This window comes from Heterodontus francisci, chromosome 15 (genome assembly GCF_036365525.1).
Source record: "Heterodontus francisci isolate sHetFra1 chromosome 15, sHetFra1.hap1, whole genome shotgun sequence".
Taxonomy (NCBI): Eukaryota; Metazoa; Chordata; class Chondrichthyes; order Heterodontiformes; family Heterodontidae; genus Heterodontus; species Heterodontus francisci.
The window spans coordinates 268,712-296,478 of NC_090385.1; the positions used below are offsets into that span (position 1 = coordinate 268,712).

The following is a 27,767-nucleotide window of genomic DNA, read 5'->3' on the forward strand; positions in this document are numbered from 1 at the left end:
GACAGCGATCCCAGCAGGAAGCAAATCTGAGCGGGAGGTATAAAAATCAAGACCGGGACTCGAGGCCCTCACTCACCTGGGAGCGGAGCGGCAGACAGCGAACTCTCTCTAGCTTTGTCGGCACGCACTGAGTTTAAAAAAAACTTAGTGACATCGTGGGAAATCTGTAAGCTGATTGGTTGGTAAGTAACAGCTCCCATTGTCTGTAAACAGCTAAAATCAGAAAAAAAAAGTTCTTTTTAAACCCTCAAATAGCTACCTTGTGAGTGGTAAGGTTCGTACTAGTAACGTTTTAGTTAGTGTAATTTAATAATAATTACTAACTAATTAGAATTGTGCTATTTGGACAGACAGTAAGGTTGTGAGTTGTGTGTGAGGGATTTTACTGACTCGGGGAAGGAGGTGTTCTTTGGTCTCTCTTTTTTTGCTTTTTCAGCCTCCACGGTACAGGGGAAGAAGCTGGTAAATTCTTCTACTTATTACATTAGCAAAAAAAAAAATATTTTTTTTGCAAAGCTAAGGTACAGCAGGGCAGCTCAGCCGAGTGGAATGTGCCTCCTGTGGTATGTGGGAAGTCATGGACGCACCACGAGTCCTTGACAAACACATCTGCAGGTAGTATCAGTGGCTGCAGAAGCTTGAGCTCCGGGTTTTGGAACTCAAACAGCGGCTGGAGTCACTGTGGTGCATCCGCGAGTTAGAGAATTACGTGGATAGCACGTGTCGAGAGGTAGTCAACCCGGAGCTTAAAAGAACGCAGGCAGAGGGGGACTGGGTGGCTGCCAGACAGACAAGAAGGTAAGGCAGGTAGTGCAGGAGATCCCGGAGAACATCCCACTTTCTAACCAGTATTCAGTTCTGAGTACCGATTGGAGAGAAGGTTCCTCTGGAGAGTGCAGCGAGAGTCATGACCAAAGCACCATGGGTGGCTTAGCTGTGCAGGGAGGGAGGAGAAAAGACAAGGCAGCAATAGTGGTAGGGGATTCTATAGTTAGGGGAACAGATAGGCGTTTCTGTGGTCGCAGATGTGATTCCAGGATGGCATGTTGCCTCCCTGGTGCAAGGGTCATGGATATCACCAAGCAGCTACAGGGCATTCTGGAGAGCGAGGGTGCACAGCCAGAGATTGTGGTCCACAGTGGTACCAACGATATAGGAAGGAGGAGGGATGAGTTTAGGGAGTTAGGAAAGAGATTAGCAAGCAGGACCTCAAGGGTAGTAATCTCCAGATTACTCCCAAGGCCACATGCTGGTGTGTATAGTAATAGGAGAATACACCAGATGAATGCGTGGCTGGAGAGATGGTACCAGAGGGAGGGCTTCAGATTTCTGGGGCATTGGGACCGGTTCTGGGGAACGTGGGACCTGTACAAGCCAGACAGTCTACACCTGAACAGGACTGGGACAAATATCCTTGCAGGAAGATTTGCTAGTATTGTTGGGGATGGTTTAAATGAGTTTGGCAGGGGGATGGGAACCTGAGGGCAGTTTCAGATAGGACAATTTCAGGCCAGGGAACGGAAGGCAGAAAATTAGCAAGTGACTCGGAAAGACTGAAGAAGCAAAGGCTAAAAAGTGTGCAGCGCGGGAATTTGGCAGTGTTAAAAGGTATTGATTTAAATGTAAGGAGTATAGTAAATAAAGCCGATGAGCTGAGGGCACAGATAGACACATGGCAGCAAAATATTGTTGCTATAATGGAAACTTGGCTTAAAGTGGGGCAAGAATGGAAGCTCAACATCCCTGGATATAGAGTTCTCAGGTGGGATAGAGAGGGGGATAAAAAAAGGAGGGGTGTAGCATTATTTGTTAAGGAATCAATAACAGCTCTAAGGAGGAATGATATGCTAAATGAATCATCAAATGAGGCCATATGGGTGGCGATCAGAAATAAAAAAAGGTGCAGCTGCACTATTAGGAGTGTACTATAGACCCCCAAATAGTGAGAGGGAGATAGAGGAACAAATATGTAGGCAAATTTGAGTGTAAAAACTATAGGGCAATAATAGTTGGGAATTTCAACTACCCTAATATCAAATGGGATACAAACAGTGTGAAGGGCACAGAGGGCACAAAGTTCTCTTGAATGCAGTTCAAGAGAACTTTTTTAGCCAGCACATAACAAGCCCAACGAGAGGGGCTGCAATTCCACATTTAGTCTTCGGTAATGAAACTGGGCAAGTAGATGAAGTCACAGTGGGTGACCATTTTGGAGATAACGATCACAATACAATTAGTTTTAGCATAATCATGGAAGAGGTCAAAGATAAAACAGGAGTAAAAGTTCTAAATTGGGGGAAGGCAAATTTCACAAAACTGAGAGGCGATCTGGCGAAAGTAGACTGGACACAGCTACTGGAAGGAAAATCTGTGGCAAACCAGTGGGATGCATTCAAAAGCGAGATTCTACAGGCACAGTGTAGGCATGTCTCCACAAAGATAAAGGGTGGTACTGCCAAATCTAGAGTCCCCTAGTTATCTAGAAGCTTACAGGGTATGTTGAAGCAGAAAAAGAAAGCTTATGACGATCACAAAAAACTTAATACTTTAGAAAGCCTAGAAGAGTATAGAAAGTGCAGGGGTGAAGTAAAAAAGGAAATTAGAAAAGCAAAGAGAGGACATGAAAAAATATTGGCAGGTATAATCAAGGAAAACACTAAGATGTTTCATTAGTACATTAAGAACATGTGGATGCAAATGATGTGGGCAGGGTTCTTAATGAGTACTTTGTCTCTGTCTTCACAAAGAAGAGGGATGATGCAGACATTGTAGTAAAAGAGGAGTGTGAAATATTAGATACGATAAGCATAATGAGAGTGGTACTAGAGGGTCTGACATCCTTGAAAGTGGATAAATCACCAGGACCGGATGGATTGCATCCCAGGTTGTTAAAGGAATCCCAGGAGGAAATAGCGGATGCACGGAGGATCATCTTCAAATCCTCACTGGATATGGGCGGGGTGTCAGAGAATTGGAGGTCTGCGAATGTTATACCATTGTTTAAAAAAGGTGCGAGGGACAGGCGGTGGTGGGTAAATTATTAGAATCAATTTTGAGGGACAGGATAAACTGCCACTTAGAAAGGCATGGACTGATCAGGGACAGTTGACCTGGATTTGTTAAGGGAAGGTCATGTCTTACTAACTGAATTGAACTCTCTGAGGAAGTAACAAGGAGGATTAATGAGGGTACTGCAGTGGATGTGGTCTACATGGAAGGCATTTGACAAGGTCCCGCATGGCAGACTGGTCAGTAAAATAAAAGCCCATGGGATACAGGGGAATGTGGCAGGTTGGATCCAAAATTGACTCAGTGACGGAAGCAAAGGGTAGTAGTCGGCGGATGTTTTTCTGAATGGAAAGCTGCTTCCAGTGCCACGCCACAGGGCTCAGTATTGGGTCCCTTGCTGTTTGTGGTATATATTAATGATTTGGACTTAAATGTGGGAGGCATTATTGGGAAATTTGATGACACAAAAATTGGTCGTGCAGTTGATAGTAAAGAGGATGGCGATAGACTCCAGAATGCTATCAATGGTTGGATTGAGTGGGCGGAAAAGTGGCAAATGAAATTCAATCCGGAGAAGTGTGAGGTAATGCACTTGGGGAGGCCAAATAAAGGGAAGGAATACACAATAACTGGGAGGATAGCGAGAAGGGTAGAAGAAGTGAGAGACCTTGGAGTGCATGTCCACAGGTCCCTAAAGGTGGCAGGACAGGTAGATAGAGTGGTGAACAAGGCATATGGAATGCTTTATTTTTATGGCCGAGGTATAGAATACAAAAGCATTTTGGTAAGGTATTTTGGAAGGTCTAATGCAGGTGGGAAGTATACAGTAAATGGCAGAACCCTAAGGAGTACTGACAGGCAGAGAGATCTGGGCGTACAGGTCCACAGGTCACTGAAAGTGGCAACGCAGGTGGATAAGGTAGTCAAGAAGGCATACGGCATGCTTGCCTTCATCGGTCGGTGCATAGAGTATAAAAATTGGCAAGTCATGCTGCAGCTGTACAGAACCTTAGTTCGGCCACACTTAGAATATTGCGTGCAATTCTGGTCGTCACACTACCAGAAGGACGTGGAGGCTTTGGAGAGGGTACAGAAGAGGTTTACCAAGATGTTGCCTGGTCTGGAGGGCATTAGCTATGAGGAGTTGTTGGATAAACATGGATTGTTTTCACTGGAACAACGGAGGTGGAGGGGCGACATGACAGAGGTTTACAAAGTTATGAGCGGCATAGACAGAGTGGATAGTCAGAAGCTTTATCCCAGGGTGGAAGACAGTTACTAGGGGACATAGGTTTAAGGTGCGAGGGGCAAAGTTCAGAGGGGATGTGCGAGGCAAGTTCTTTACACAGAAGGTGGTGAATGCCTGGAACTTGCTGCCGGGAGAGGTGGTGGAAGCAGGTACGATAGCGACATTTAAGAGGCATCTTGACAAATACATGAATAGGATGGGAATAGAGGGATACGGTCCCCGGAGGTGCAGATGGTTTTAGTTTAGGCAGGCATCAAGATCGGCGCAGGCTTGGAGGACCGAATGGCCTGTTCCTGTGCTGTACTGTTCTTTGTTCAAAAGCATGGATGTAGTGCTGAACTGTATAAAATGCTGGGTAAGCCACAGTTGGAGTATTGCGTACAGTTCTGGTCGTCACATTACAGGAAGGACATAGTTGCTCTGGAGAGAGTGCAGAGGAGATTTGCAAGAATGTTGCCAGGGCTTGAAAGTTGCAGCTGTGAGGAAAGATTGGATAGGCTAGGGTTGTTTTCCTTTCAACAGAGGAGGCTGAGGGGTGACTTAATTGAGGTGTACACAATTATGAGGGGCCTAGATAGAGTACACAGGAAGGATCTGTAGCAGAGAGTCAATTACCAGAGGGCACAGATTGAAGGTGATTGGCAGAAGGATTAGAGGGGACATGAGGAAAAACTTTTTCACCCAGAGGGGGTGGGTGCCTGGAATTCGCTGCCAGGAACGGTGGTGGAGGCAGAAACCCTCAATTCTTTTATAAGGTACCTTTTTATTAATTCATTCATGGGATGTGGGCGTCACTGGCCAGGCCAGCATTTATTGCCCATCCCTAATTGCCCTCGAGAAGGTGGTGGTGAGCTGCCTTCTTGAACCGCTGCAGTCCATTTGGGGTAGGTACACCCACAGTGCTGTTAGGAAGGGAGTTCCAGGATTTTGACCCAGCGACAGTGAAGGAATGGCAATATAGTTCCAAGTCAGGATGGTGTGTGACTTGGAGGGGAACTTGCAGGTGGTGGTGTTCCCATGTATTTGCTGCCCTTGTCCTTCTAGTTGGTAGAGGTCGTGGGTTTGGAAGGTGCTGTCGAAGGAGCCTTGGTGCATTGCATCTTGTAGATTGTACACACTGCTGCCACTGTGCGTCGGTGGTGGAGGGAGTGAATGTTTGTAGATGGGGTGTCAATCAAGCGGGTTGCTTTGTCCTGGATGGTGTCGAGCTTCTTGAGTGTTGTTGGAGCTGCACCCATCCAGGTAAGTGGAGAGTATTCCATCACACTCCTGACTTGTGCCTTGTAGATGGTGGACAGGCTTTGGGGAGTCAGGAGGTGAGTTACTCGCCTCAGGATTCCTAGCCTCTGACCTGCTCTTGTAGCCACGGTATTTATATGGCTACTCCAGTTCAATTTCTGGTTAGTGGTAGCCCCTAGAATGTTGATAGTGGGGGATTCAGCGATGGTAATGCCGTTGAATGTCAAGGGGAGATGGTTAGATTCTCTCTTGTTGGAGATGGTCATTGCCTGGCACTTGTGTGGCACGAATGTTACTTGCAACTTCTCAGCCCAAGCCTGGATATTGTCCAAGTCTTGCTGCATTTCTACATGGACTGCTTCAGTATCTGAGGAGTCACGAATGGTGCTGAACATTGTGCAATCATCAGCAAACATCCCCACTTCTGACCTTATGATTGAAGGAAGGTCATTGATGAAGCAGCTGAAAATGGTTGGGCCGAGGACACTACCCTGAGGAACTCCTGCAGTGATGTCCTGGAGCTCAGATGATTGACCTCCAACAACCACAACCATCTTCCTTTGCGCTTGGTATGACTCCAGCCAGTGGAGGGCTTTCCCCCGGATTCCACTAACCTCAGTTTTGCTTGGGCTCCTTGATGCCATACTCGGTCAAATGCTTTGTAAATAGAATCATAGAACGATAGAAAAATTACAACACAGAAGGAGGCCATTCAGCCCATCGTATTCGTGCCGGCCAAAACTGGTCGCCCAATCTAATTCCACCTTCCAGCATCTGGTCCATTGCCTTGCAGCTTACAGCATGTCAGGTGCATGTCCAGGTGGTGGACAATTAAACAACTAACTGGAGGAGGTGGCTCCACCAATATCCCCATCCTCAATGATGGGTGAGCCCAGCACATCAGTGTGAAAGATAAGGCTGAAGCATTTGTAACAATCTTCAGCCAGAAGTGCCGAGTTGATGATCCATCTTGGCCTCCTCCTGAAGTCCCCAGCATCACAGATGCCAGACTTCAGACAATTCGATTCACTCCGCGTGATATCAACAAACGACTGAAGGCACTGGATACTGCAAAAGCTATGGGCCCTGACAATATTCCAGCAATAGTACTGAAGATCTGTGCTCCAGAACTTGCCGTGCCCCTAGCCAAGCTGTTCCAGTACAGCTACAACACTGGCATCTACCCTGCAATGTGGAAAATTGCCCAGGTATGTCCTGTACACAAAAAGCAGGACAAGTCCAACCCGGCCAATTACTGCCCCATCAGCCTACTCTCAAACATCAGTAAAGTGATGGAAAGTGTCATCAACAATGCCATCAAGCGGCATTTGCTTAGCAATAACCTGCTCAGTGACGCTCAGTTTGGGTTCTGCCAGGGCCACTCAGCTCCTGACCTCATTACAGCCTTGGTTCAAACATGGACAAAAGAGCTGAACTCAAGAGGTGAGGTGAGAGTGACTGCCCTTGACATCAAAGCAGCATTTGACAGAGTATGGCATCAAGGAGCCCGAGCAAAACTGAGGTCATTGGGAATCGGGGGAAAACCCTCCGCTGGCTGGAGTCATACCTAGCGCAAAGGAAGATGGTTGTACTCCCCCATTGACACATCAACCAACTGCCCAGCCTCATTCCCTAAGAGGAGATCGAATGTAGCCCCTTCTCTAGTAGGGCCATCCACATACTGCTTCAGAAAAGTATCCTGGACACACTTAACAAATTCTTCCCCAGCTGATCCCTTAACAGTAAGGCAGTCCCAGTCAATATTAGGGAAGTTAAAATCACCTACCACTACAACCCTATAATTCCTACACCTATCTGTGATTTCCCTACATATATGCTCCTCCAATTCCCTCTGACAATTGGGGGGCCTATAGTATAATCCCATCAAAGTGATCACCCGTTTCTTATTTCTAAGTTCTACCCATATGGCCTCGCTGGACGTTCCCCCCGGGATACCCTCTCTAGGTACTGCCGTGATGTCCTCCCTAATCAATAGTGCAACTCCCCCTCCTGTCTTACCTCCACCTCTGTCACGCCGGAAGCATCGGTACCCCGGAACATTGAGCTGCCAGTCCTGCCCATCCCTCAACCACGTTTCCATAATAGCTATAATATCACAATCCCATGTACCAATCCATGCTCTGAGTTCATTTGCCTTACCTGTAAGGCTTCTTGCATTAAGTAAATGCAGTTTAGCCTACCAGACCTTCCACGCTCCCTGTCCTGCCCCTGCCCGGCCTGCCTATTGGAGTTGCTTGCTTTAACCTCTACATTTGCCTCAACTATCTCATCGGAGAGACTACTACTTTGGGTCCCACCCTCCTGCAAGACTAGTTAAACCCTCCCGAGTAGTACTAGCAAACCTCCCCGCAAGTATATTGGTCCCCCTCCAGTTTAGATGCAACCCGTCCCTCTTGTGCAGGTCACCTCTGCACCAGAAGAGATCCCAATGATCCAAGTAGCTGAAGCCCTCCCGCCTACACCAGCTCTTTAGTCACGCATTCATTTGCCTTATCCTCCTATTCCTACTCTCATTATCACGTGGCACAGGGAGTAATCCTGAGATTACAACCCTAGAGGTCCTGCTTTTTAACCTTCTGCCTAACTCCCTATATTCACTTTGCAGGACCTCATCTTTCTTCCTGCCTATGTCGTTAGTACCAATATGGAGCACGACCTCTGGCTGCTCACCTTACCCTTTCAGAATGTCCTGCAGCCGCTCCAACACATCCTTGACCCTAGCACCAGGGAGGCAACAAACCATCCTGGAGTCTCGTTTGCAGTCACAGAAACGCCTATCTGCACCCGTTACGATAGAATCCCCTATCACTGTAGCTCTTCCACCCCTTTTCCTCCCCTGCTGTGCAGCAGAGCCCTCTGTGGTGCCACGAACTTGGCTGTTGCTGCTTTCCCCTGGAAGGTCATCCCCCCCCCCCCCCCCCAACAGTATCCAAAGTGGTATATCTGTTTGAGAGGGGGATGGCCACAGGGGACTCCTGCACTACCTGCCTGCGCCTACTATTCCGTCTGGTGGTCACCGATCTATTGTGTATTCCCTCTCCCTTTATTTGGTCTCCCCAAATGCATTTCCTCATACTTTTGTGGATTGAATTTCATTAGCCACTTTTCCGCCCACTCAACCAAACCATTGATATCTTTCTGGAATTCACATCTATCCTTTTCACTATCAACTACACGGCCAGTTTTTGTGTCCTCTGCAAATTTCCCAATCATGCCTCCCCCATTTAAATCCAAATCATTATACATACCACACACAGCAAGGGACTCAACACTGAGCCCTGTGGAACACCACTGGAAACAGCTTTCATTCACAAAAACATCTGTCAACTACTACCCTTTGTTTCCTGGCCCTGAGCCAATTCTGGATCCAACCTGCCACATTCCCTTGTATCCCATGGGCTTTCATCTTACTGACCAGTCTGTCATGTGGGACCTTGTCAAATGCCTTACTAAAATCTATGTAAGATTTTGTACTGAATTACAGGTTCACTTAATTTTTCAAATTAAATTTATCATTTCAAAATTAATTGAAATGTCAAATTTATTAAAGAGGATTCTGCTGCTTTTAAATAGTCTGGGTAGTTTAATTACTGCAAGGGCACAGACAAATGAACAAAGCAAGCTGACCATTTGAAGACAATTTTCATCGCACCCGCGAGATCTGGTTTAAAGTTGAATATCAGCTAAACAGTAAAGGTATTGCTGGCAATTAATCAAAATGTGTTTACTTTATATACAATGTCAGCAAGTGATAAGTTTGACTATTGGATAAACTCAACTAAACAGTTGGATAAAGTTTAGTTTGTGAAAGTTTGGTTTTGATACTCCAAGTGAAAGTTTTACAGCAAAGAGATCCTGTGAAAGGAGACTTGAAGTCCAGTTATGAAGTCATTGCTTCCATTACATAATCTGCCTTTTACGTCAGTTAATTACTGCAAACCTGCCTCACCCTTTCTCATCCCTCCGCTGAGCACCAACTGATTCTAGTTTTAAAACTGAGCAAATCATTTTACAGTGGATCTACCATCCCAGCTGCTCAGAGGCAACAGTTGGCTTGATTTCAGTTTTTACATATTCTAATTATTCTTGGCAGGAAAAGGCCAGTGACAACACAGCTGATGAAAATTAATGCCACACTCCTCTCTCTCAGTCACTTGCCACAAAGCTTTTCAGATTCTCATCAAAGGACCAGTCAAAAGGCAGGCTTAAATATTTCAGCTCATCCTTCTGGAATATCAATACCATACTCTTCTCATTTTTAAAATGGTTTCTTGCAATGATTTTCAGGGACTTCTTTCCAAGTAATTGCTCCTGGCCCTTCACTGTTGTGTTCGAAATTCTCCAGTTCCTCACCACCATTTGTCAATGACAGCAATTTGGCTGAACACTTGGCTCTGAACATTCACGACCACTTTGGCTTTCAAGCAGAGCCCTGTGGCTTACAGGTACTGCTCTGTTTTTCATTCTTTCATCAATGTGCCCCAATCCTGTTGGGGCTTTTGTACAGTAAATAAGAAATCTTGCATTTGAACTGCCTCCACTAGTCCATGAAAAGCTGGGACCTGGATGTGAACATTTATAGAAAGGTCGAAAAAGATGGGGAGACCCAATGATCACCCTATCCACCATGCATTTAATATGGTGCCCCACCACCCAGCTGCAGGTAATGCCAATTCTGGAGAAGGAGGAGGAATGTGGGAATTTCCACCCCATGTTCTAAAACAAGCTCCAGGAGTCCATTGTCACCCTCAGTATCATACAGCACAGGAGGCCATTCGGCCCATCGCAAAGAGCTATTCAATTAATACCCTGCTCTTTCCCCATCACCCTACAAAATTTCTTCTTTCCAGCAATTTATGCAATTCTTTTTTGAAAGTCAATATTGAACCTGCTATCACCGCTCTTTCAAGCAGCGTGTTCAAGACAACAACCATGTTAAAAACAAATGCTTCTGCTCTCTCCTCTGGTTCCTTTTCCAATTATCTTCAATCTGGTTACTGACACTTCTACGGCGGGAAACAGGTTTATCCCTATCTATCACTCATTAATTTGAATACTTCTATTAAATCTCACCTTAATCATCTCTGCTCCAAGGAGAACAATCCCAGCTTCTCTAGTCTCTACGCAATTCATCCATGGAACAATTCTGGTAAAGGTGTTAGCTGCAGGTCAATGGTAGCAGTTAGACCCGAGTCAGAAGGTTGTGGATTCAAGTCCCACTTCAGAAACTTGAGCACATAATGCAGACCGACACTTCAGTGCAGTAGTGAGCAAGTGCTGAACTGTCAGAGATGCTGTCTTTCAGACAAAATGTTAAACCAAGGGCCGTCTGCCCTCTCAGGTGGATGTGAAAAATCCCACAGCACTATTCAAGGCAGTAGGAGAAGGGGGACAAGATCATATCCTGCAGTCCACCTGACACCAAGCTTATAAAGATAATCTTTGTATTCTCCACCACCACAGCCCACCCTTTGAAGGGGGAAAAGCTATTGCCAACTTCAAGCAAATCCTGGGAGTGCCTCTCAGGGTTGAGTGGGAATCCAGGATCACATCTCTCTCCAGTCAGGCATCCAGGGTATCAATCTGAGTCTAGGGTCTTCCATTGTCTTTGGTCCCCACCACAAACTCCATTCCCTAGCCACTGACTCCATACAACTCCCTAACAACTGTTTGAGGCTGAATCGGACTGTTCTCAACCTTGGGGTGCCATATCTGACCCTGAGTTGAGCTTCTGACCACATATACATGCAATCACTGCCTCTGCCCCAACCCCTGCCTCAGCTTATCTGCTGCTCAAACCCTCATCCATGCCTTTCTTACCTCCAGACTTGACTAGTCCGATGTACTTTTGGCCAGCCTCCCATATTCTACCCTCATCCAAACACTCTGCTGTCTGTATCCCAATTTGTACCAAGTCCTGTTCACCCATCATCCAAGTGCTCATTGATCTATATCAGCAATGCCTTGATTATAATATCCTCCACCTAGTTTTCAAATCCCTCCACAACATCGCCCTTTTCAATCTCTGTAATCTCCTCCAGCCCCACAACTTTCCGAGATATTTGTACTCCTCTAGTTCTGGTCTTGTGAGCATCCTGATTTTAATAGCTCCACTAATGATGGCCATGTCCTCAACTATCTAGCCCCTGATCTCTGGAATGCTCTCCTTAAACTTCTCTACTACTTGTTTCTCCTTTAAGGTGCTCCTTAAAACCTACCTCCTTGACCAAGCTTTTGGTCATCTGCACCAGTATCTTATGTGGTTCGGTGTCAAATTCTGTTTGATAATGCTCCTGTGAAGCGCCTTGCAGGTTGAAAGGTGCTATATAAATGCAAGATGTTGTTGCAGGGTAATCCTCTGGGGTTCTTCCCGAAGGAGACATACCTGAATCTCCAACACCATCTCTTCTCCCACAGTGGCGAGGGGTCTGAACTGCCCGCATCCCGGCCGAGTGCTTCTGCTAACAATTGTTTCTGGGGGTGTCAGAGGGGTTGCAGCAGCAGCAGCTTGAGGGCTTTTGGTGTTTTCAGTCTCAGAATAAGGGGCAGGCCATTTAGGACTGAGATGAGGAGGAATTTATTCACTCAGAAGGTGGTGAATCTTTGGAATTCTCTGCCCCAGAGGGCTGTGGAGGCTCAGTCTTAAACATTGACAGTTTTCTACACATTAAAAACATCAGGGATACGGGCATAGTGCAGGAAAATGATGTTCAAATAGATCAGCCATGATCTCACTGAATGGTGGAGTGGGCTTGAAGGGCTGAATGGCCTATTCCTGCTCCTACTTCTTATGTTATCATGTTTTGGTGGCCCGAGAGGCATGGTAATTCTTGCAAATATGCCCCACCTCCATACAGGCGAGGCACCACATTTCCTCAGAGGGCACAATCCAATAGATAGCTCCTTCGGGATGGACAAGGAAACTGCCCTGTGTCCTCCTCCTGCATGAAGAGCTGTACTGGAAGGAAAAGATATGGCAACGACCGGTCCTCCCTGTAACTGAGCAGGCATGGCCGAGATAGCAGATTTGAACTCGGTCAATAGTCGGAGCAACAGGAGAAGCTCATCTCCCAGAAATGGCAGCACGTTGGATAATATTATCCGTTGGGCGGTCACCTCCAGGGGTAGACCGGGAGGAAGTATCCACCCATGGTCAAGGCCCTGTTCAACACTGTAAACAATACCCGCATCGTCCACAGGAAGAAAATAGCTTTCCCATGCACGCGAGGCTGTAACCACGGCAGAGGGACCAATAACCTCAGCCATGACCGAAACCCATACCTCAGTAATCACCCTGTTCTTTCTTTTGGTCCTTTAAATGGTCCTGGGGCAGCAGAGGCAACCATTGACAACGACCGCCACCCGGACCTGCCACACTTGCTACAGACATGGTGTGATGCACTATGCACAGATGCTGACTGACTAAAGACCTGACGGTCAATGCTCAATGTGTAGGCCAACAGTTTCAAACTAGCCAGTCAGTGCTTCAGTCTGCAGGCCAGGAGGTGGTAATAGGCAATCGGCAATTAGTCAACAGAGTAGGATATTTCCAGAAGCGAGGCAGGCAAACTAACACACACCTCTTTCTTCACCCCCTTCTCTCTCCTCTCCTCATGGCAACATCTCCCTCCTCCACCTTCTTCAGCCTCTGCAGGCCACAATAGGGAGAAAATTCTAAACTTCAAATGAACAGAAAGTAAGAAGTCTTTCAAAAAATTTGTAGTGCAGTGTACCAAACTTTTCAGGAACAAAGCTTCTTCCCCACCCCTCCCGGTCCTTTGGATATTTCTTGGGTCCTTCTTGGATTTTTCCTTCCCTCCCCAGATTAGAGTTCCTGGTTTGGCTTTCCTTTCCTTTGGTCTGCTTCTTCAAAGTTTAGCTATTACTTCTCTCTACTCAGAAGCAGCTGAGACTTTTGTGGACACCATCAATGATTTGTTTCCTTATACAGCATGTTGGTGAGGCAACTAAGAGTAAACAAATTCTAGATTATTTTTAAGCAGTGATCCTAGTTTTGTTTCAAACCTCCATGTGGGATTACACGGGACCAACTCTGATTGGAATATAATTGGGTTTACTCTTATTGGCCACTCCAAGGCTACAGTCTATCCAATGCTGACCCCAGATTTTAAGCGGGCTAACTTCACAAAAATGGCTTATGATCTGGCAAAAGTCAACTTCGCAAATAGAAATTAGAGTACTGAGGAAATGGGTTCCAATCAAAACCATTGTCAAACAGAATGAAGCCATGTATGCCTCAATGGTTTAAAAAGCAACACATGTTAAACAAAACCATCATGGTTGAATGCAGAGAGGCAAATTAGATTCATATGTCAATTACATGTCTATTGTGCAAGTTTATTAATGCCACATCTGTAAATATCTTGAAACAAATTGCTTTTTATTCCAGGAAAATTGCTTCAGGAAAAATTAAATGGCTCAAGCTGGCTTCTGCTGTTTAATACAAAGGCAAAAATTCAAGTTACCTTCACTGTCCCAAAAATGACTTCCCTTTAGGAAAAAGGAGGGTTATCAGTAATTTCACATACAATACTGTAAGCACAGCACTGGATAAGGGACACTGTACAGGTTGATCATAGCGACAATTTCTCTTTACTTACCGTGGACACTTTGTTCACTACGTCTCGTGCGACACTGAGACCTTGTGCAAAGGTTCGAGCAGCAATAAATGCCCTTGTCACCTGAAGTTTCAGCTTGCGTGGTACGTCTCCAAACGGCTTCAGCTGCTCTGTATATTTGCTAACGCATTCCAGATATTCTTCAGTGAAATGGTACTGAGGGTTCACCAATTGAAACATCCGCTCCAGGAGACGAGCCCAGAAGTCACTCAGCATGTCTTCCAGATTTAGATTTCCAACCACATAGTACTTCTTCAATTCCTTAAACAGGTCCTGGAACACCTCTGAATTTTGCATATACAGTTGGCCGTAAGTCCGTACAAACATGTCATTCAAGGATTTCTCCGCATTTTCCAACAGCTCCTTGAAGAATTCTGTGGAAAATGAGTGATTAAGTTTTAATGATTAAATTGAACTAATCAACAATTTCTAACATTAACATTCATATCAATTATAACAGACGTATCTGGCAGATTAGACCATTGAACACGTCATAGCGGTAACTGAACAGCAGGAGTCGATAAACAAGGACACACTCACCCCTTCCCTTTGAGGGTCATCATTATGCTTAATAACTTTACAATAGCAGCTGCCTTCAAAGCTATTGGCAACCTCTCCTGAGGTGGTGAATGGCACTATACAAATGCAAGTTCTGTTACCCTTTCTCAATCAATGCACATGACAGACCCAGAGATCACTCACTCCCTCCCTGGTTAGATGCATCCAGGGGTAAGTAACTCACTCGCTCTCTGGTTAGATGGACACAGAGATTACTCACTCATTCCCTGGTTAGATGCACACAGAGACCATTCACTTGCTCACTGGTTAGACAGACCCAGAAAACATTCACTCTCTTTCAATCAGGCGAAGCATCTGCTCTCCACTTGGTAGATGCCCAGTGAAGCAGCTGAAATTAACATTTCAAGAATGTGTCCTAACCTCCTCCCGTCCCATGAACTACAACGTACACAAACCCATGGCAACACACCCCACCCATGACACATGACCACTTATTATTGATGTGGAGAATAGTGAATTACCTTGGATTCACATGAAACAGTCCAAGTCCCTCTCACTATGAGCTTCTCTCCAGCTCAACGGGAGCTATCACTTGGGGTGGCACTGAGCCATATATGAGAAAAGTCACTAGATCTACACTGGGTCTGTACCAATCAGATTGACATCGACTCAATCACATGATCAGGCAAGGGAGGGAACAAGCAGTTCCCATCCCCCACCATGATCTCACTGCCCCCGGTTCCAATTCCACAGGTATGCCAGTCAAATGGAAAGGTTTGGGCTTAGCTGTAAAGACTCCATATGAGGTCCCCTGCAGTCACATTATCCAATGTCGTACATGAAGCAAGCCAATTTGGAGCAGTACAAGTGTAACGTTATCCCAGTAACAAAGAAAAATATTTCTTTTTCAGGAGAGGGGGAGAACTGAACTATCTAAATGCATAAAATTTGCAGGATTAGAACCAAATTATACTGAATAAAATAATGAAATGGTATCTATGGAATGATTCCATTAAAACACTTTTTTTTCATTTCTGCTTTATTACCTCCAACTGCTGAACTTGTCTGGAAAACAACAAAGGAGAAAGTTCCAGCAATAGAACTAAAAACTAGACATTGAGCTGAAAGTTAACAGGAGGGAGAAGGAAATCCTGCAGTTCTGTTGTCCTCAAAAGGGCAGAGGAAGAGATAAGCTGATTCAGTTCAGAAACAGGCACAGTTTGTATACACACACACATGCACAATTCAAAATGTTCAGCTAAATTCCTTTAATGAGATTTTAGCTAAGAAACTTCAAAGCAGTTTCCTGCAACAGAGGTTTTGTAAGCTATTTAGTAGCCAGGACTATAACTCTCTAACCATTGTAACAGACCTCAACAGAAAATATCAGTCATGGGAACCAGTGCCCAAGGTTCATTTGAGTTTAGACACGGGAATATAAACTTTCAAAAAGTGAATCTTTCTTAGTCTAGGTCAGCTTGGTTTCAAACCCAGCAGGGATCAGGGCGAGCAAATCATCAAGTTAGTGCAATTACCTAAAAGTAAAGGCACCACTATGAACAGTATGAATGAATACAGATAGGTTAGAACTTACTTACTTCCTCAAGTTCAGAAATGGTTTAGGCCATACTGGAATGTACAGATTGCAAGCCACAAAGTTGAGCGATACCAGCAAAATGGAATTAGCAACTTGAAACAAGAATGTTACCTTGCATCTGCTTAGTGAAAGAAACTCCCACAGCTGAGCAACAAACTTAATTTTCAAAGTTTCAACAAAATGGTGTGAGGATATCTTAAAATAATTCACAGAAATTTGCAACTTTCTGATATCAGAACTGTGAAATTGACTCCATCAAAAGGAGCAGCTGAGAGAGGGTGATGCATGTAGCACACAGTGTGTGCACACTACACAGCTGTAGAGTGTGTCAGGCTCCTGTAGTTTTTTTTCAGAATATGTGGTTTGCCTTTAAGGCTGGCAAGGGATCAGTATTGCTTTAAGAGCCGGCAAGCCTAAGGAGTTATAGGAAGGTGCATTTTCATTGCCTTAGAAACAGCCATTTGGAGACTGCGATTCAAAGGGTGCATTCTCGATACCATGGAAACAGCCACTGGGAGTGAGTATCAAGCGGTACATTTGTTACAATTCAGTTTGAACTGGCAGTTGAAGACAGTTTGTCCTAACTGAACACACACAGAAGACACAGACAACTGTGGTGTCAGCACTGAAAAAGAGCTCTCAATTATTTAAGCTGAAGGAAATAAGATTTTTGTCCGTTTAATTATCTCTCGAACTTCTTAAAAAGTCAAGCCATGACAGAGATCTCTGGTAATTTAAATTGAAGAAAGGGAAGTTAGACTGTGACAATCTTTTATCCCTCAAAAACTCTAAAGTCAGATTGATTCTGCTGAAAGTGTTTGCAAGTCGTTAATTGTTGAAATTTGCTGGACTTCGAACAACATTGGACTGTAAATTTGCAAGGACTCTAATTTTTCTATTTTTAAATGTTCATAGTGTTTAAGAATTTAGTTCGTCTAATTAATAGTTAATTTGTTGATTTAAAGACACCTGGTTTGGTTAGCCTCATACGGGGGTTAATAGATGGTACAATTTGGTAGGTCTTCCTTTAATTTGATAAGTTTTTAAATGATATGTTAGCCATTCTGTGGAACGACGAGATTGAGTTAACAGTGCGTTGGTCCCACCACAATCAGAATCGTATATTTTGACTGGGGCTTTGACAGGAGCGGTCGATCATAACAAGAGGGGTATATCCTGACTGACACAGACACAGCTGTAGAGAGAAATATATCCTGACCGACACAAACACAGCTAGAGCATCGCTAACCGACCTGAACCCGACGACGTGTCGGGTCTGACATTCAGGCTCGGGTCGGGCACGCACGATCACCACTTAAGGTAAGTGGCTCCAATGTTAATGTATTTTTTGGACTTGAAAGGTGGTTTTGTTACAGTTTTTTAAGCTTGTGCAGATATGCAACAAAGTGAAAAACAGAAGGTAGGTTAACTGATGGTCAGGTTGGGTCGGGCGTGGGAAAAATTGAAAGAACTCGGGCCGGGTCGGGCTCAGGTTGGGTTTCATTTGCAGACCCGAGCCAGCCTTTAGACACACCCTGACACAACTGGATAGAGTATATCCTGACCGACACAGACACAGCTGTAGAGAGGAGTATATCCTGACTGACCCTGACACAGCTGTATAGAGGAGTATATCCTGACTAACCCTGATAAAGCTGTATAGAGGAGTATATCCTGACTAACCCTGATAAAGCTGTATAGAGGAGTATATCCTGACTAACCCTGATAAAGCTGTATAGAGGAGTATATCCTGATCGACCCTGACACAGCTGTATAGAGGAGTATATCCTGACTAACCCTGATAAAGCTGTATAGAGGAGTATATCCTGACTAACCCTGATAAAGCTGTATAGAGGAGTATATCCTGACTAACCCTGATAAAGCTGTATAGAGGAGTATATCCTGACTAACCCTGATAATACTGTATAGAGGAGTATATCCTGACTAACCCTGATAAAGCTGTATAGAGGAGTATATCCTGATTGACCCTGATAAAGCTGTATACAGCTGTATACTTGTTTATAATCTGTGACTTTTCTAATATTTGTCAGTTCCGAAGAAGGGTCACTGACCCGAAACGTTAACTCTGCTTCTCTTTCCACAGATGCTGCCAGACCTGCTGAGTGAATCCAGCATTTCTTGTTTTTGTTTCAGATTTCCAGCATCCGCAGTATTTTGCTTTTATTTTAGTGTTTAATTCACTGCCACTTCTCTTCCAGGAATGCCTACCTTGAAGAAGTTCTGCTCTTCTCTCCGACGGGATTTTCGTTTGTCTCTTTTACCTTGTTCACCTTCATTGCTTTCTATTTCCCTCCTGGTGTTTGATAAGGTATCTACCAAAACTCGTTTTCACAGCCACATCTCCTTCCTCAGTGACTGTCTCCGGCTCCGACTGATTCCACGTGGGTTCCAACTGCAGTTTCACCCATCATGCTTTGAAACCACCCAGGATCACAGGTATCTCCGAGAAATACAACGTTCCTCGGACTGCTACTCTCGCCGCATCCTGAGATCCACACTCAGTGCTATGCGCCGCCATATGCACACACTGGACCTCTCTCTCCAGCAGCACCGTCTCACCTTAACTCAAATCTGTTCTACTCCGCAGTTTCATCTCATCTTACGTCTCATCCGACGCATTAACAAAAAACTTTTTTTCTTCCTTTCAGGTGTTAAGGAACGCAAGCTCCAGCAGCTGATGGGGACTAATGCCCCTCCAGATCCTCCTTCCGCTTCACTTCCCTCTGACCCCACCCCTTCTGATCTGACCTCTTGCCGTGTATTCACTATACCCTCTGACCTCCCCCTCTCTGATGCTGAGCGTTCTGTACTCAGCAAAGGTCTCAGTTTTATCCCCTTACGCCCCCACCTCAATGAATTTTGCGCTCGGCATGACGTTGAGCTCTTCTTCCGTCGCCTCCGCCTCCGGGCTCACTTCTTCGACCAGGAGTCCTCCCCCCGACCAGCAGACCCATTCACCCGCCTCCAGCATTCTCCCTCTACCTGGACCCCTCACCCTGGCCTCTTACCCGCTCTTGATCTCTTCATTGAAAACTGTCGGCGAGACATTGGTCGTCTCAATTTCTCTGCTCCCCTCACTCACTCTAACCTGTCCCCCTCTGAACTTGAGGCACTCCGTTCTCTCAGGTCTAACCCCGACATGGTCATCAAACCTGCAGACAAGGGTGGTGCTGTTGTTGTATGGCGTACCGACCTCTACCTTGCAGAAGCTCAACGCCAACTCACAGACACCTCTTCCTACCTCCCTCTGGACCATGACCCCACCACCGAACATCAAGCCACCGTCCAAAGGACTGTCACTGACCTCATCTCCTCTGGAGATCTTCCCTCTACAGCTTCCAACCTCATAGTCCCGCAACCCCGGACAGCCCGCTTCTACCTCCTTCCCAAAATCCACAAACGGGACTGTCCCGGCAGACCCATTGTGTCAGCCTGCTCCTGCCCAACTGAACTTATTTCTTCCTATCTAGACTCTATCTTTTCTCCGCTGGTCCAGTCTCTTCCCACCTACATCCGTGACTCTTCTGACGCCCTACGACATTTTGACAATTTCCAGTTTCCTGGTCCCAACCGCCTCCTCTTCACTATGGACGTCCAATCGCTCTACACCTCCATCCCCCACCAGGATGGTTTGAGGGCTCTCCGCTTCTTCCTGGAACAGAGGTCCAACCAGTCCCCATCCACCAACACCCTCCTCCGCCTGGCTGAACTTGTTCTCACATTGAACAACTTCTCCTTCAACTCCATGCATTTCCTTCAAGTAAAAGGTGTCGCTATGGGTACCCGCATGGGTCCTAGTTATGCCTGTCTTTTTGTGGGATATGTCGAGCATTCTTTGTTCCAGTCCTACTCAGGCCCCCTCCCCCAACTCTTTTTCCGGTACATTGATGACTGTATCGGTGCCGTTTCCTGCTCCCGCCCCGAACTAGAAAACTTTATCAACTTTGCTTCCAATTTCCACCCTTCTCTCACCTTTACATGGTCCATCTCTGACACTTCCCTTCCCTTCCTCGACTTGTCTGTCTCCATCTCTGGGGATAGGTTGTCTACCAATATCCATTATAAGCCCACTGACTCCCACAGCTACCTCGACTACACTTCTTCACACCCTACCTCCTGTAAGGACTCCATTCCATTCTCCCAGTTTCTCCGTCTCCGACGCATCTGCTCTGATGATGCTACCTTCCATGACGGTGCTTCTGATATGACCTCCTTTTTCCTCAACCGAGGATTTCCCCCCACTGTGGTTGACAGGGCCCTCAACCGTGTCCGACCCATTCCCCGCACCTCTACCCTCACCCCTTCCCCTCCCTCCCAGAACCGTGACAGGGTTCCCCTTGTCCTCACTTTTCATCCCACCAGCCTCCATATCCAAAGGATCATCCTCCGCCATTTTCGCCACCTCCAGCGTGATGCCACTACCAGTCGCATCTTCCCCTCCCTTCCCCTGTCAGCATTCCGAAGGGATCGTTCCCTCCGCGACACCCTGGTCCACTCCTCCATTACCCCCACCACCTCGTCCCCGTCCCAGGGCACCTTCCCTTGCAATCGCAGGAGGTGTAATACCTGCCCATTTACCTCCTCTCTCCTCACTATCCCAGGCCCCAAACACTCCTTTCAGGTGAAGCAGCGATTTACTTGTACTTCTTTCAATGTAGTATACTGTATTCGCTGCTCACAGTGTGGTCTCCTCTACATTGGGGAGACCAAGCGCAGACAGGGTGACCGCTTTGCGGAACATCTCCGCTCAGTCCGCAAGCAGGACCCTGAGCTTCCGGTTGCTTGCCATTTCAACACTCCCCCCTGCTCTCATGCTCACATCTCTGTCCTGGGATTGCTGCAGTGTTCCAGTGAACATCAACGCAAGCTCGAGGAACAGCATCTCATCTACCGATTAGGCACACTACAGCCTGCCGGACTGAACATTGAGTTCAATAATTTCAGAGCATGACAGCCCCCCACTTTACTTTCATTTTTAGTCATTTTTAGTTATTTTTTCTTCCTTTTTTTTGCATTCCTTTTTACATTTTTTACAATCTTTTTTTGCATTTATTTCATTTCATCTTAGTTTGTTCAGTTTGCTTACCCACTGTTTTTTTCAGGTTGTTTTTCTTCAGGTTTGCACTTGCAGATGTTCAATATTCAGTATATTCACACCTAATCTGTACTAATGCTTTGTCTTTCAACACACCATTAACATATTGTTTGCCTTTGCTCCGTGACCTTTTGGTCAGCTATGTGGCCTGGTCCAATCTGCACCTTCTCCTTTGTTATCTCTTGCCCAACCCCCACCTCACTTGTTTATAATCTGTGACTTTTCTAATATTTGTCAGTTCCGAAGAAGGGTCACTGACCCGAAACGTTAACTCTGCTTCTCTTTCCACAGATGCTGCCAGACCTGCTGAGTGAATCCAGCATTTCTTGTTTTTGTTTCAGATTTCCAGCATCCGCAGTATTTTGCTTTTATACAGGGGTATATCCTGACTAACCCTGATAATACTGTATACAGGGATATATCCTGACTAACCCTGATAAAGCTGTATAGAGGAGTATATCCTGACTAACCCTGATAAAACTGTATTGAGGAGTATATCCTGACTAACCCTGATAAAACTGTATTGAGGAGTATATCCTGACTAACCCTGATAAAGCTGTATACAGGGGTATATCCTGATTGACCCTGACACAGCTGTAGTTTTTTTTATTCTTTCATGGCATGTGGGCATTGCATGCAAGGACAATTTTTGTTGTCCATCCCTAATTGCCCTTGAGAAGGTGATCGTGTGCCGCCTTGTTGAACCACTCAGTCCATTTGGTGCGGCTACACCCACAGTACTGTTAGGGAGAGAGTTCAGGATTTTCATCCAGAGACAGTGACGGAACAGTGACATATTTCCAAGTCACCAAGGATGGTGTGTGACTTTGAAGGGAACTTACAAGTGGTGGTGTTCCCATGCATCTGCTGTCCCTGTCCTTATAGGTGTAAGAGGTCACAGGTTTGGAAGGTGCTTTTGAAGGAGGCGTAGTGGGTTGCTGCAGTGGATCTTGTCGATAGTTGTCCTGGATGGTGTCGAGCTTCCTGAGTGTTGTTGGAGCTGCACCCATCCAGACAAGTGGAGATTCCATCACACTCCTGACTTGTGCCTTGTACATGATGGGACAGGCTTTGGGGCGTCAGGGGGTGGGTTATTCGATGCAGAATTCCTAGCCTCTGACCTGCTCTTGAAGCCACGGTATTTATATGGCTACTCCAGTTCAGTTTCTGGTCAATGGTAACCCCAGGATGTTGATAGTGGGGGATTCAGCGATGGTAATGCCATTAAATGTCAAGGGGAGATGGTTAGATTCTGTCTTATTGGAGATAGTTATTGTCTGGCACTTGTGTAGCACAAATGTTAAGTGCCACCTATCAGCACAAGCCTGAATGTTGCTGCATGTGGACATGGACTGCTTCAGTTTCAGAGCAGTCGCGAAGGGTACTGAATATCATGCAATCAGCGAACATCCCCACTTCTGACCTTATGATGGAAGGAAGGTGGGCGGCACAGTGGCGCAGTGGTTAGCACCGCAGCCTCACAGCTCCAGCGACCTGGGTTCAATCCTGGGTACTGCCTGTGTGGAGTTTGCAAGTTCTCCCTGTGTCTGCGTGGGTTTCCTCCGGGTGCTCCGGTTTCCTCCCACATGCCAAAGACTTGCAGGTTGATAGGTAAATTGGCCATTATAAATTGTCCCTAGTATAGGTAGGTGGTAGGGAAGTATAGGGATAGGTGGGGATGTGGTAGGAATATGGGATTAGTGTAGGATTAGTATAAATGGGTGGTTGATGGTCGGCACAGACTCGGTGGGCCGAAGGGCCTGTTTCAGTGCTGTATCTCTAAATCTAAATCAGGTGGTCATTAATGAAGCAGCTGAAGATGGTTGGGCCTAGGACACCACCCTGAGGAACTCCTGCAACAATGTCCTGGGGCTGAAATGATTAGCCTCCAACAAGCACAACCATCTTCCTTTGTGCTAGGTATGACTCCAATCAGTGGAGAGTTTTCCCTGAATTCCCATTGACATCAGTTTGGCTCGGGCTCCTTGATGCCACACTCGGCCAAATTATGCCTTGATGTCCAGGGCAATCAATCTCACCTCACCTCTTTCTTTCAGCTATTTTGCCTATGTTTGGACCAAGGCTGTAATGAGGTCAGGAGCCTACCAGCCCTGGAAGAACCCAAAATGAACATCCGTGAGCAGATTATTGCCTTTTAAGTGGCACTCGATAGCACTGTCAATGATCCCTTCCATCGCTTTGATGATTCAAAGACTGATGTGGTGGTAATTGGCCGGATTGGATTAGCCCTGCTTTTTGTGGACAGCACATACCTGAGCAATTTTCCATATTGTCAGGTTGATGCCAGTGTTGTAACTGTACTGAAACAGCTTGCGAGGGGCATGGCTGGTTCTGTAGCACGTCTTTAGTACTACAGCTGGAATGTTGTCAGGGGCCATAGCCTTTGCAGTATGCAGTGCCTTCAGTCGTTTCTTGATAACATGTGGAGTCAATTGGGTTGGCTGAAGACTGGCATCTGTGATGCTGGAGACCTTGGGGGAGGACGAGATGGATCATCAACTCAGCACTTCTGGCTGAAAATGTTTCAGCTTTTCTTTTACACTGATGTGCTGGGCTCCCCCTTCATTGAGGATGGGAATATTTGTGGGGTCTTATCCTCCTGTTAGTTGTTTAATTGTCCACCACCATTCACGACTGGATGCGGCAGGACTGCAGAGCTTTGATCAGATCCGTTTATTGCGGATTGCTTTGCTGTTGTCTATTGCATGCTGCTTCCGCTATTTGGCATGCAAGTAATCTATGTTGTAGCTTCACCGGGTTCACACCTCATTTTTAGGGATGCCTGGTTCTGTTCCAGGCATGGTCTCCTGCATCCTCATTGAACTTGATGGTAATGGTAGAGTGAGGGATATGCTGGGCCATGAAGTTACAATTCTGCTGTTACTGATGGTCCACAGTGCCTCATGGATGCCCAGTTTTGATTAGATTTTTTAGATTAGAGATACAGCACTGAAACAGGCCCTTCGGCCCACCGAGTCTGTGCCGAACATCAACCACCCATTTATACTAACCCTATATTCCTACCAAACATCCCCACCTGTTCCTATATTTCCCTACCACCTACCTATACTAGTGACAATTTATAATGGCCAATTTACCTATCAACCTGCAAGTCTTTTGGCTTGTGGGAGGAAACCGGAGCACCCGGAGAAAACCCACGCAGACACAGGGAGAACTTGCAAACTCCACACAGGCAGTACCCGGAATCGAACCCGGGTCCCTGGAGCTGTGAGGCTGCAGTGCTAACCACTGCGCCACTGAGCGGCCAGACATGATCTGAATCTATTAGAACACCAGGCAGTAGAGTTTTGGACAGCCTCAAGTTTACAGAGGGTAGAAAGTGGGAGGCTGGCCAGGACTGCATTAGAATAGTCAAGTCTGTAAGTTAACAAAGGCATGGATGAGGGGTTCAGTAGCAGATGAGATGAGGCAGGGGTGGAGTCTGGCGAAATTAAGGAGGTGGAAAAAAATAGTGAAGGAGTGGATATGTGGTTAAAAGCTCATCTCAGGGTCAAATATGACACCAAGGTTACAATCTCGTTCAGTCTCACACAGTTGCCAGGGACATGAATGGAGTTGTGGGTGAGGGAGTGGAGCTTGCGACGGGACTGAAGGCAATGGCTTCAGTCTTCCCAATATTTATTTGGAGGAAATTTCTGCCCATCCAGTACTGGATGTTGGATAAGCAGTCTGATAATTTAGAGACAGCGGAGGAGTCGAGAGAGGTGGTAGCGAGGAGGAGCTGGGTGTCATCAGCCGAGATGAGGACACTGACGCTGTGCTTTCGGATGATGTTGTTGAAAGGCAGCATTTAGATGAGAAATAGGAAGGGATCAAGGATAGATCCTTAGGGGACACCAGAGGTAATGGTGAGGGAGCGGGAAGAGAAGCCATTGATGGCGATTCTCTGGCTACGATTAAACAGATAGGAATGGACCAGTCCCTCCCAACTGGACAACAATGAAGTGGCCTTGGAGGAATATGGTGTGGTCAATTGTGTTAAAGGCTGCAGCCAGGTCAAGGGAGGACTAGGATGGAAAGTTTATCTTTGTCAGTCACTTAGGATGTTATTTGTGACTTTGACAAGAGCTGTTTCAGTACCGTGGCAGGGGGAGAAATCTGATTGGAGGGATTCAAACATGGAGTTTGTAGAATGTTTTTGTGACAGTTTCTTGGAGCAATACATTGTAGAACCAACTAGGGATAAAGCTATCTTCGATCTCGTATTGTGTAATGAAGCAGGGTTAATAAGCAATGTCATAGTAAAAGATCTACTGGGAAATAGTGATCATAATACCATTGAATTTCATGTTAAGTTTGAAAGTGATGCATTTCAATCAGCCTTGTTCAAAAAAGGGTGTAAAGATAAGCGCAGCAACTACAGGCCAGTCAGTTTAACTTCGGTGGTGGGAAAACTTCAAGAAAAAATAATTTGGGACAAAATCAATACTCACATGGACAAATGTGGGTTAATTAAGGAAAGACAGCATGGATTTCTTAAGGGAAAATCATGTTTAACTAACTTGCTGGAGTTTTTTCAGGAGGTAACAGAGAGGGTTGATGAGGGCAATGCTGTTGATATGGTGTGCATGGGCTTTCAAAAGGCATTTGATACAATGCCACACAACAGACTTGTGAGCAAACTTGTAGCTCATGGAATAAAAGGCACGGTAGCAACATGGATACAAAACTGGCTGAGTGACAGGAAACAAAGAGTAGTGGTGAATGGATGCTTTTCGGGCTGGAGGAAAGTTTGTAGTGGCGCTCCCCAGGGATCAGTGTCAGGACCCTTGCTTTTCCTGATATATATTAATGGCCTAGACCTTGGTGTACAGGGCACAATTTCAAACTTTGCAGAGGATACGAAACTTGGAAGCATTGTGAACTGTGAGGAGGATAGTGTAGAACTTCAAAAGGACATAGACAAGTTGGTGGGATGGGCACACAGGTGCCAGATGAAGTTCAATGTAGAGAAATGTGAGGTGATTCATTTTGGTAGGAAGAACATGGAGAGACAATATAGAATAAAGGGCACAATTCTAAAGGGGGTGCAGGAGCAGAGGGACATAGTGTATATGTGCATAAGTCATTAAAGGTGGTAGGACAGGTTGAGAGAACGGTTAATAAAGCATACAGTATCCTTGGCTTTATTAATAGGGGCAGAGTACAAGAGCAAGGAAGTTATGTTGAACTTGTATAAGACACTAGATCGGCCTCAGCTGGACTATTGTGTCCAATTCTGGGCGCCGCACTTGAGGAAAGACGTGAGGGCATTGGAAAGAGTACAGAAGAGAATCACGAGAATGGTTCCAGGGATGAGGAATTTCAGTTATGAAGATAGATTGGAGAAGTTAGGACTGTTTTCATTGGAGAAGAGAAGGCTGAGAGGTGATTTAATAGAGGTATTCAAAATCATGAGGGGTCTGGACAGAGTAGATAGAGAGAAACTGTTCCCACTCGTAAAAGGATCGAGAACAAGAGGGCACAGATTTAAAGTATTTGGTAAGAGAAGCAAAAGTGACATGAGGAAAAACTTTTTCACGCAGCAAGAGGTTTAGGTCTGGAATGCGCTGCCTGAGAACGTGATGGAGGCAGGTTCAATTGAAGCATTCAAAAGGGAACCAGACAGTTACATGAAAAGACAGAATGTGCAGTGTAATGGGAAGGCGGCAGGGGAATGGGACTGAGGGAATTTCTATTTCAGAGAGCTATTGCGGGCACAATGGGTCGAATGGCTTCCTTCTGCGCTGTAACAATTCTGTAATTCTTTGAATCACAAACAAGAATCTTAAACTTAAAGCCAATTACGAAGGTATGAGGGGAGAACCGGCTACGGTTAATTGGGTAAACAGACTGGAATGTATGGCAGTAAATGAACAGTGGGAAACATTTAAAGAAACAATTCAAAGGGTTCAACAAAAGTATATTCCATTTAAAAACAAAAATTCGTCAAAACCGACCCATCCGTGGCTCACTCAGGAAGTTGAGAGTATGAAACTAAAAGAGGCTTACAATGTTGCAAAAAATAGTAGCAAGTCTGAGGATTGAGAATGTTTTAGAAACCAGCAAAGGGCCACCAAAAGTTGATAAAAAGGGAAAAAATAGAATAGAAGAGCAAACTAGCCAGCAATATAAAAACAGATAAGAGCTTTTATAACTACATAAAAAGGAATAGAGTAACTAAAGTAGATGTTGGTCCCTTAGAGGCAGAAACAGGCGAAATCATCATGAGGAATGAGGAAATGGCAGAGGCACTGAATAAATATTTTGTGTCTGTCTTCACAGTAGAAGACACAAGCTCTATAACAGAAATCGGCAGTAATTGAGGGGCTAAAAAGGGTGATGAAATTAAGGAAA

General features: G+C 45.6%; 1 protein-coding gene across 1 annotated transcript in view; it reads right to left on the reverse strand.

The window, feature by feature from the left end:
- Positions 1-27,767, reverse strand: part of LOC137377454 (glypican-6-like) — a 351,856-nt gene that overhangs the window by 161,184 nt on the left and 162,905 nt on the right. Inside the window, exon 3 of the mRNA XM_068047033.1 lies at positions 14,140-14,531. Within this exon, the coding sequence (XP_067903134.1) occupies positions 14,140-14,531 (392 nt within the window). The remainder of the gene's footprint in view (positions 1-14,139; positions 14,532-27,767) is intronic.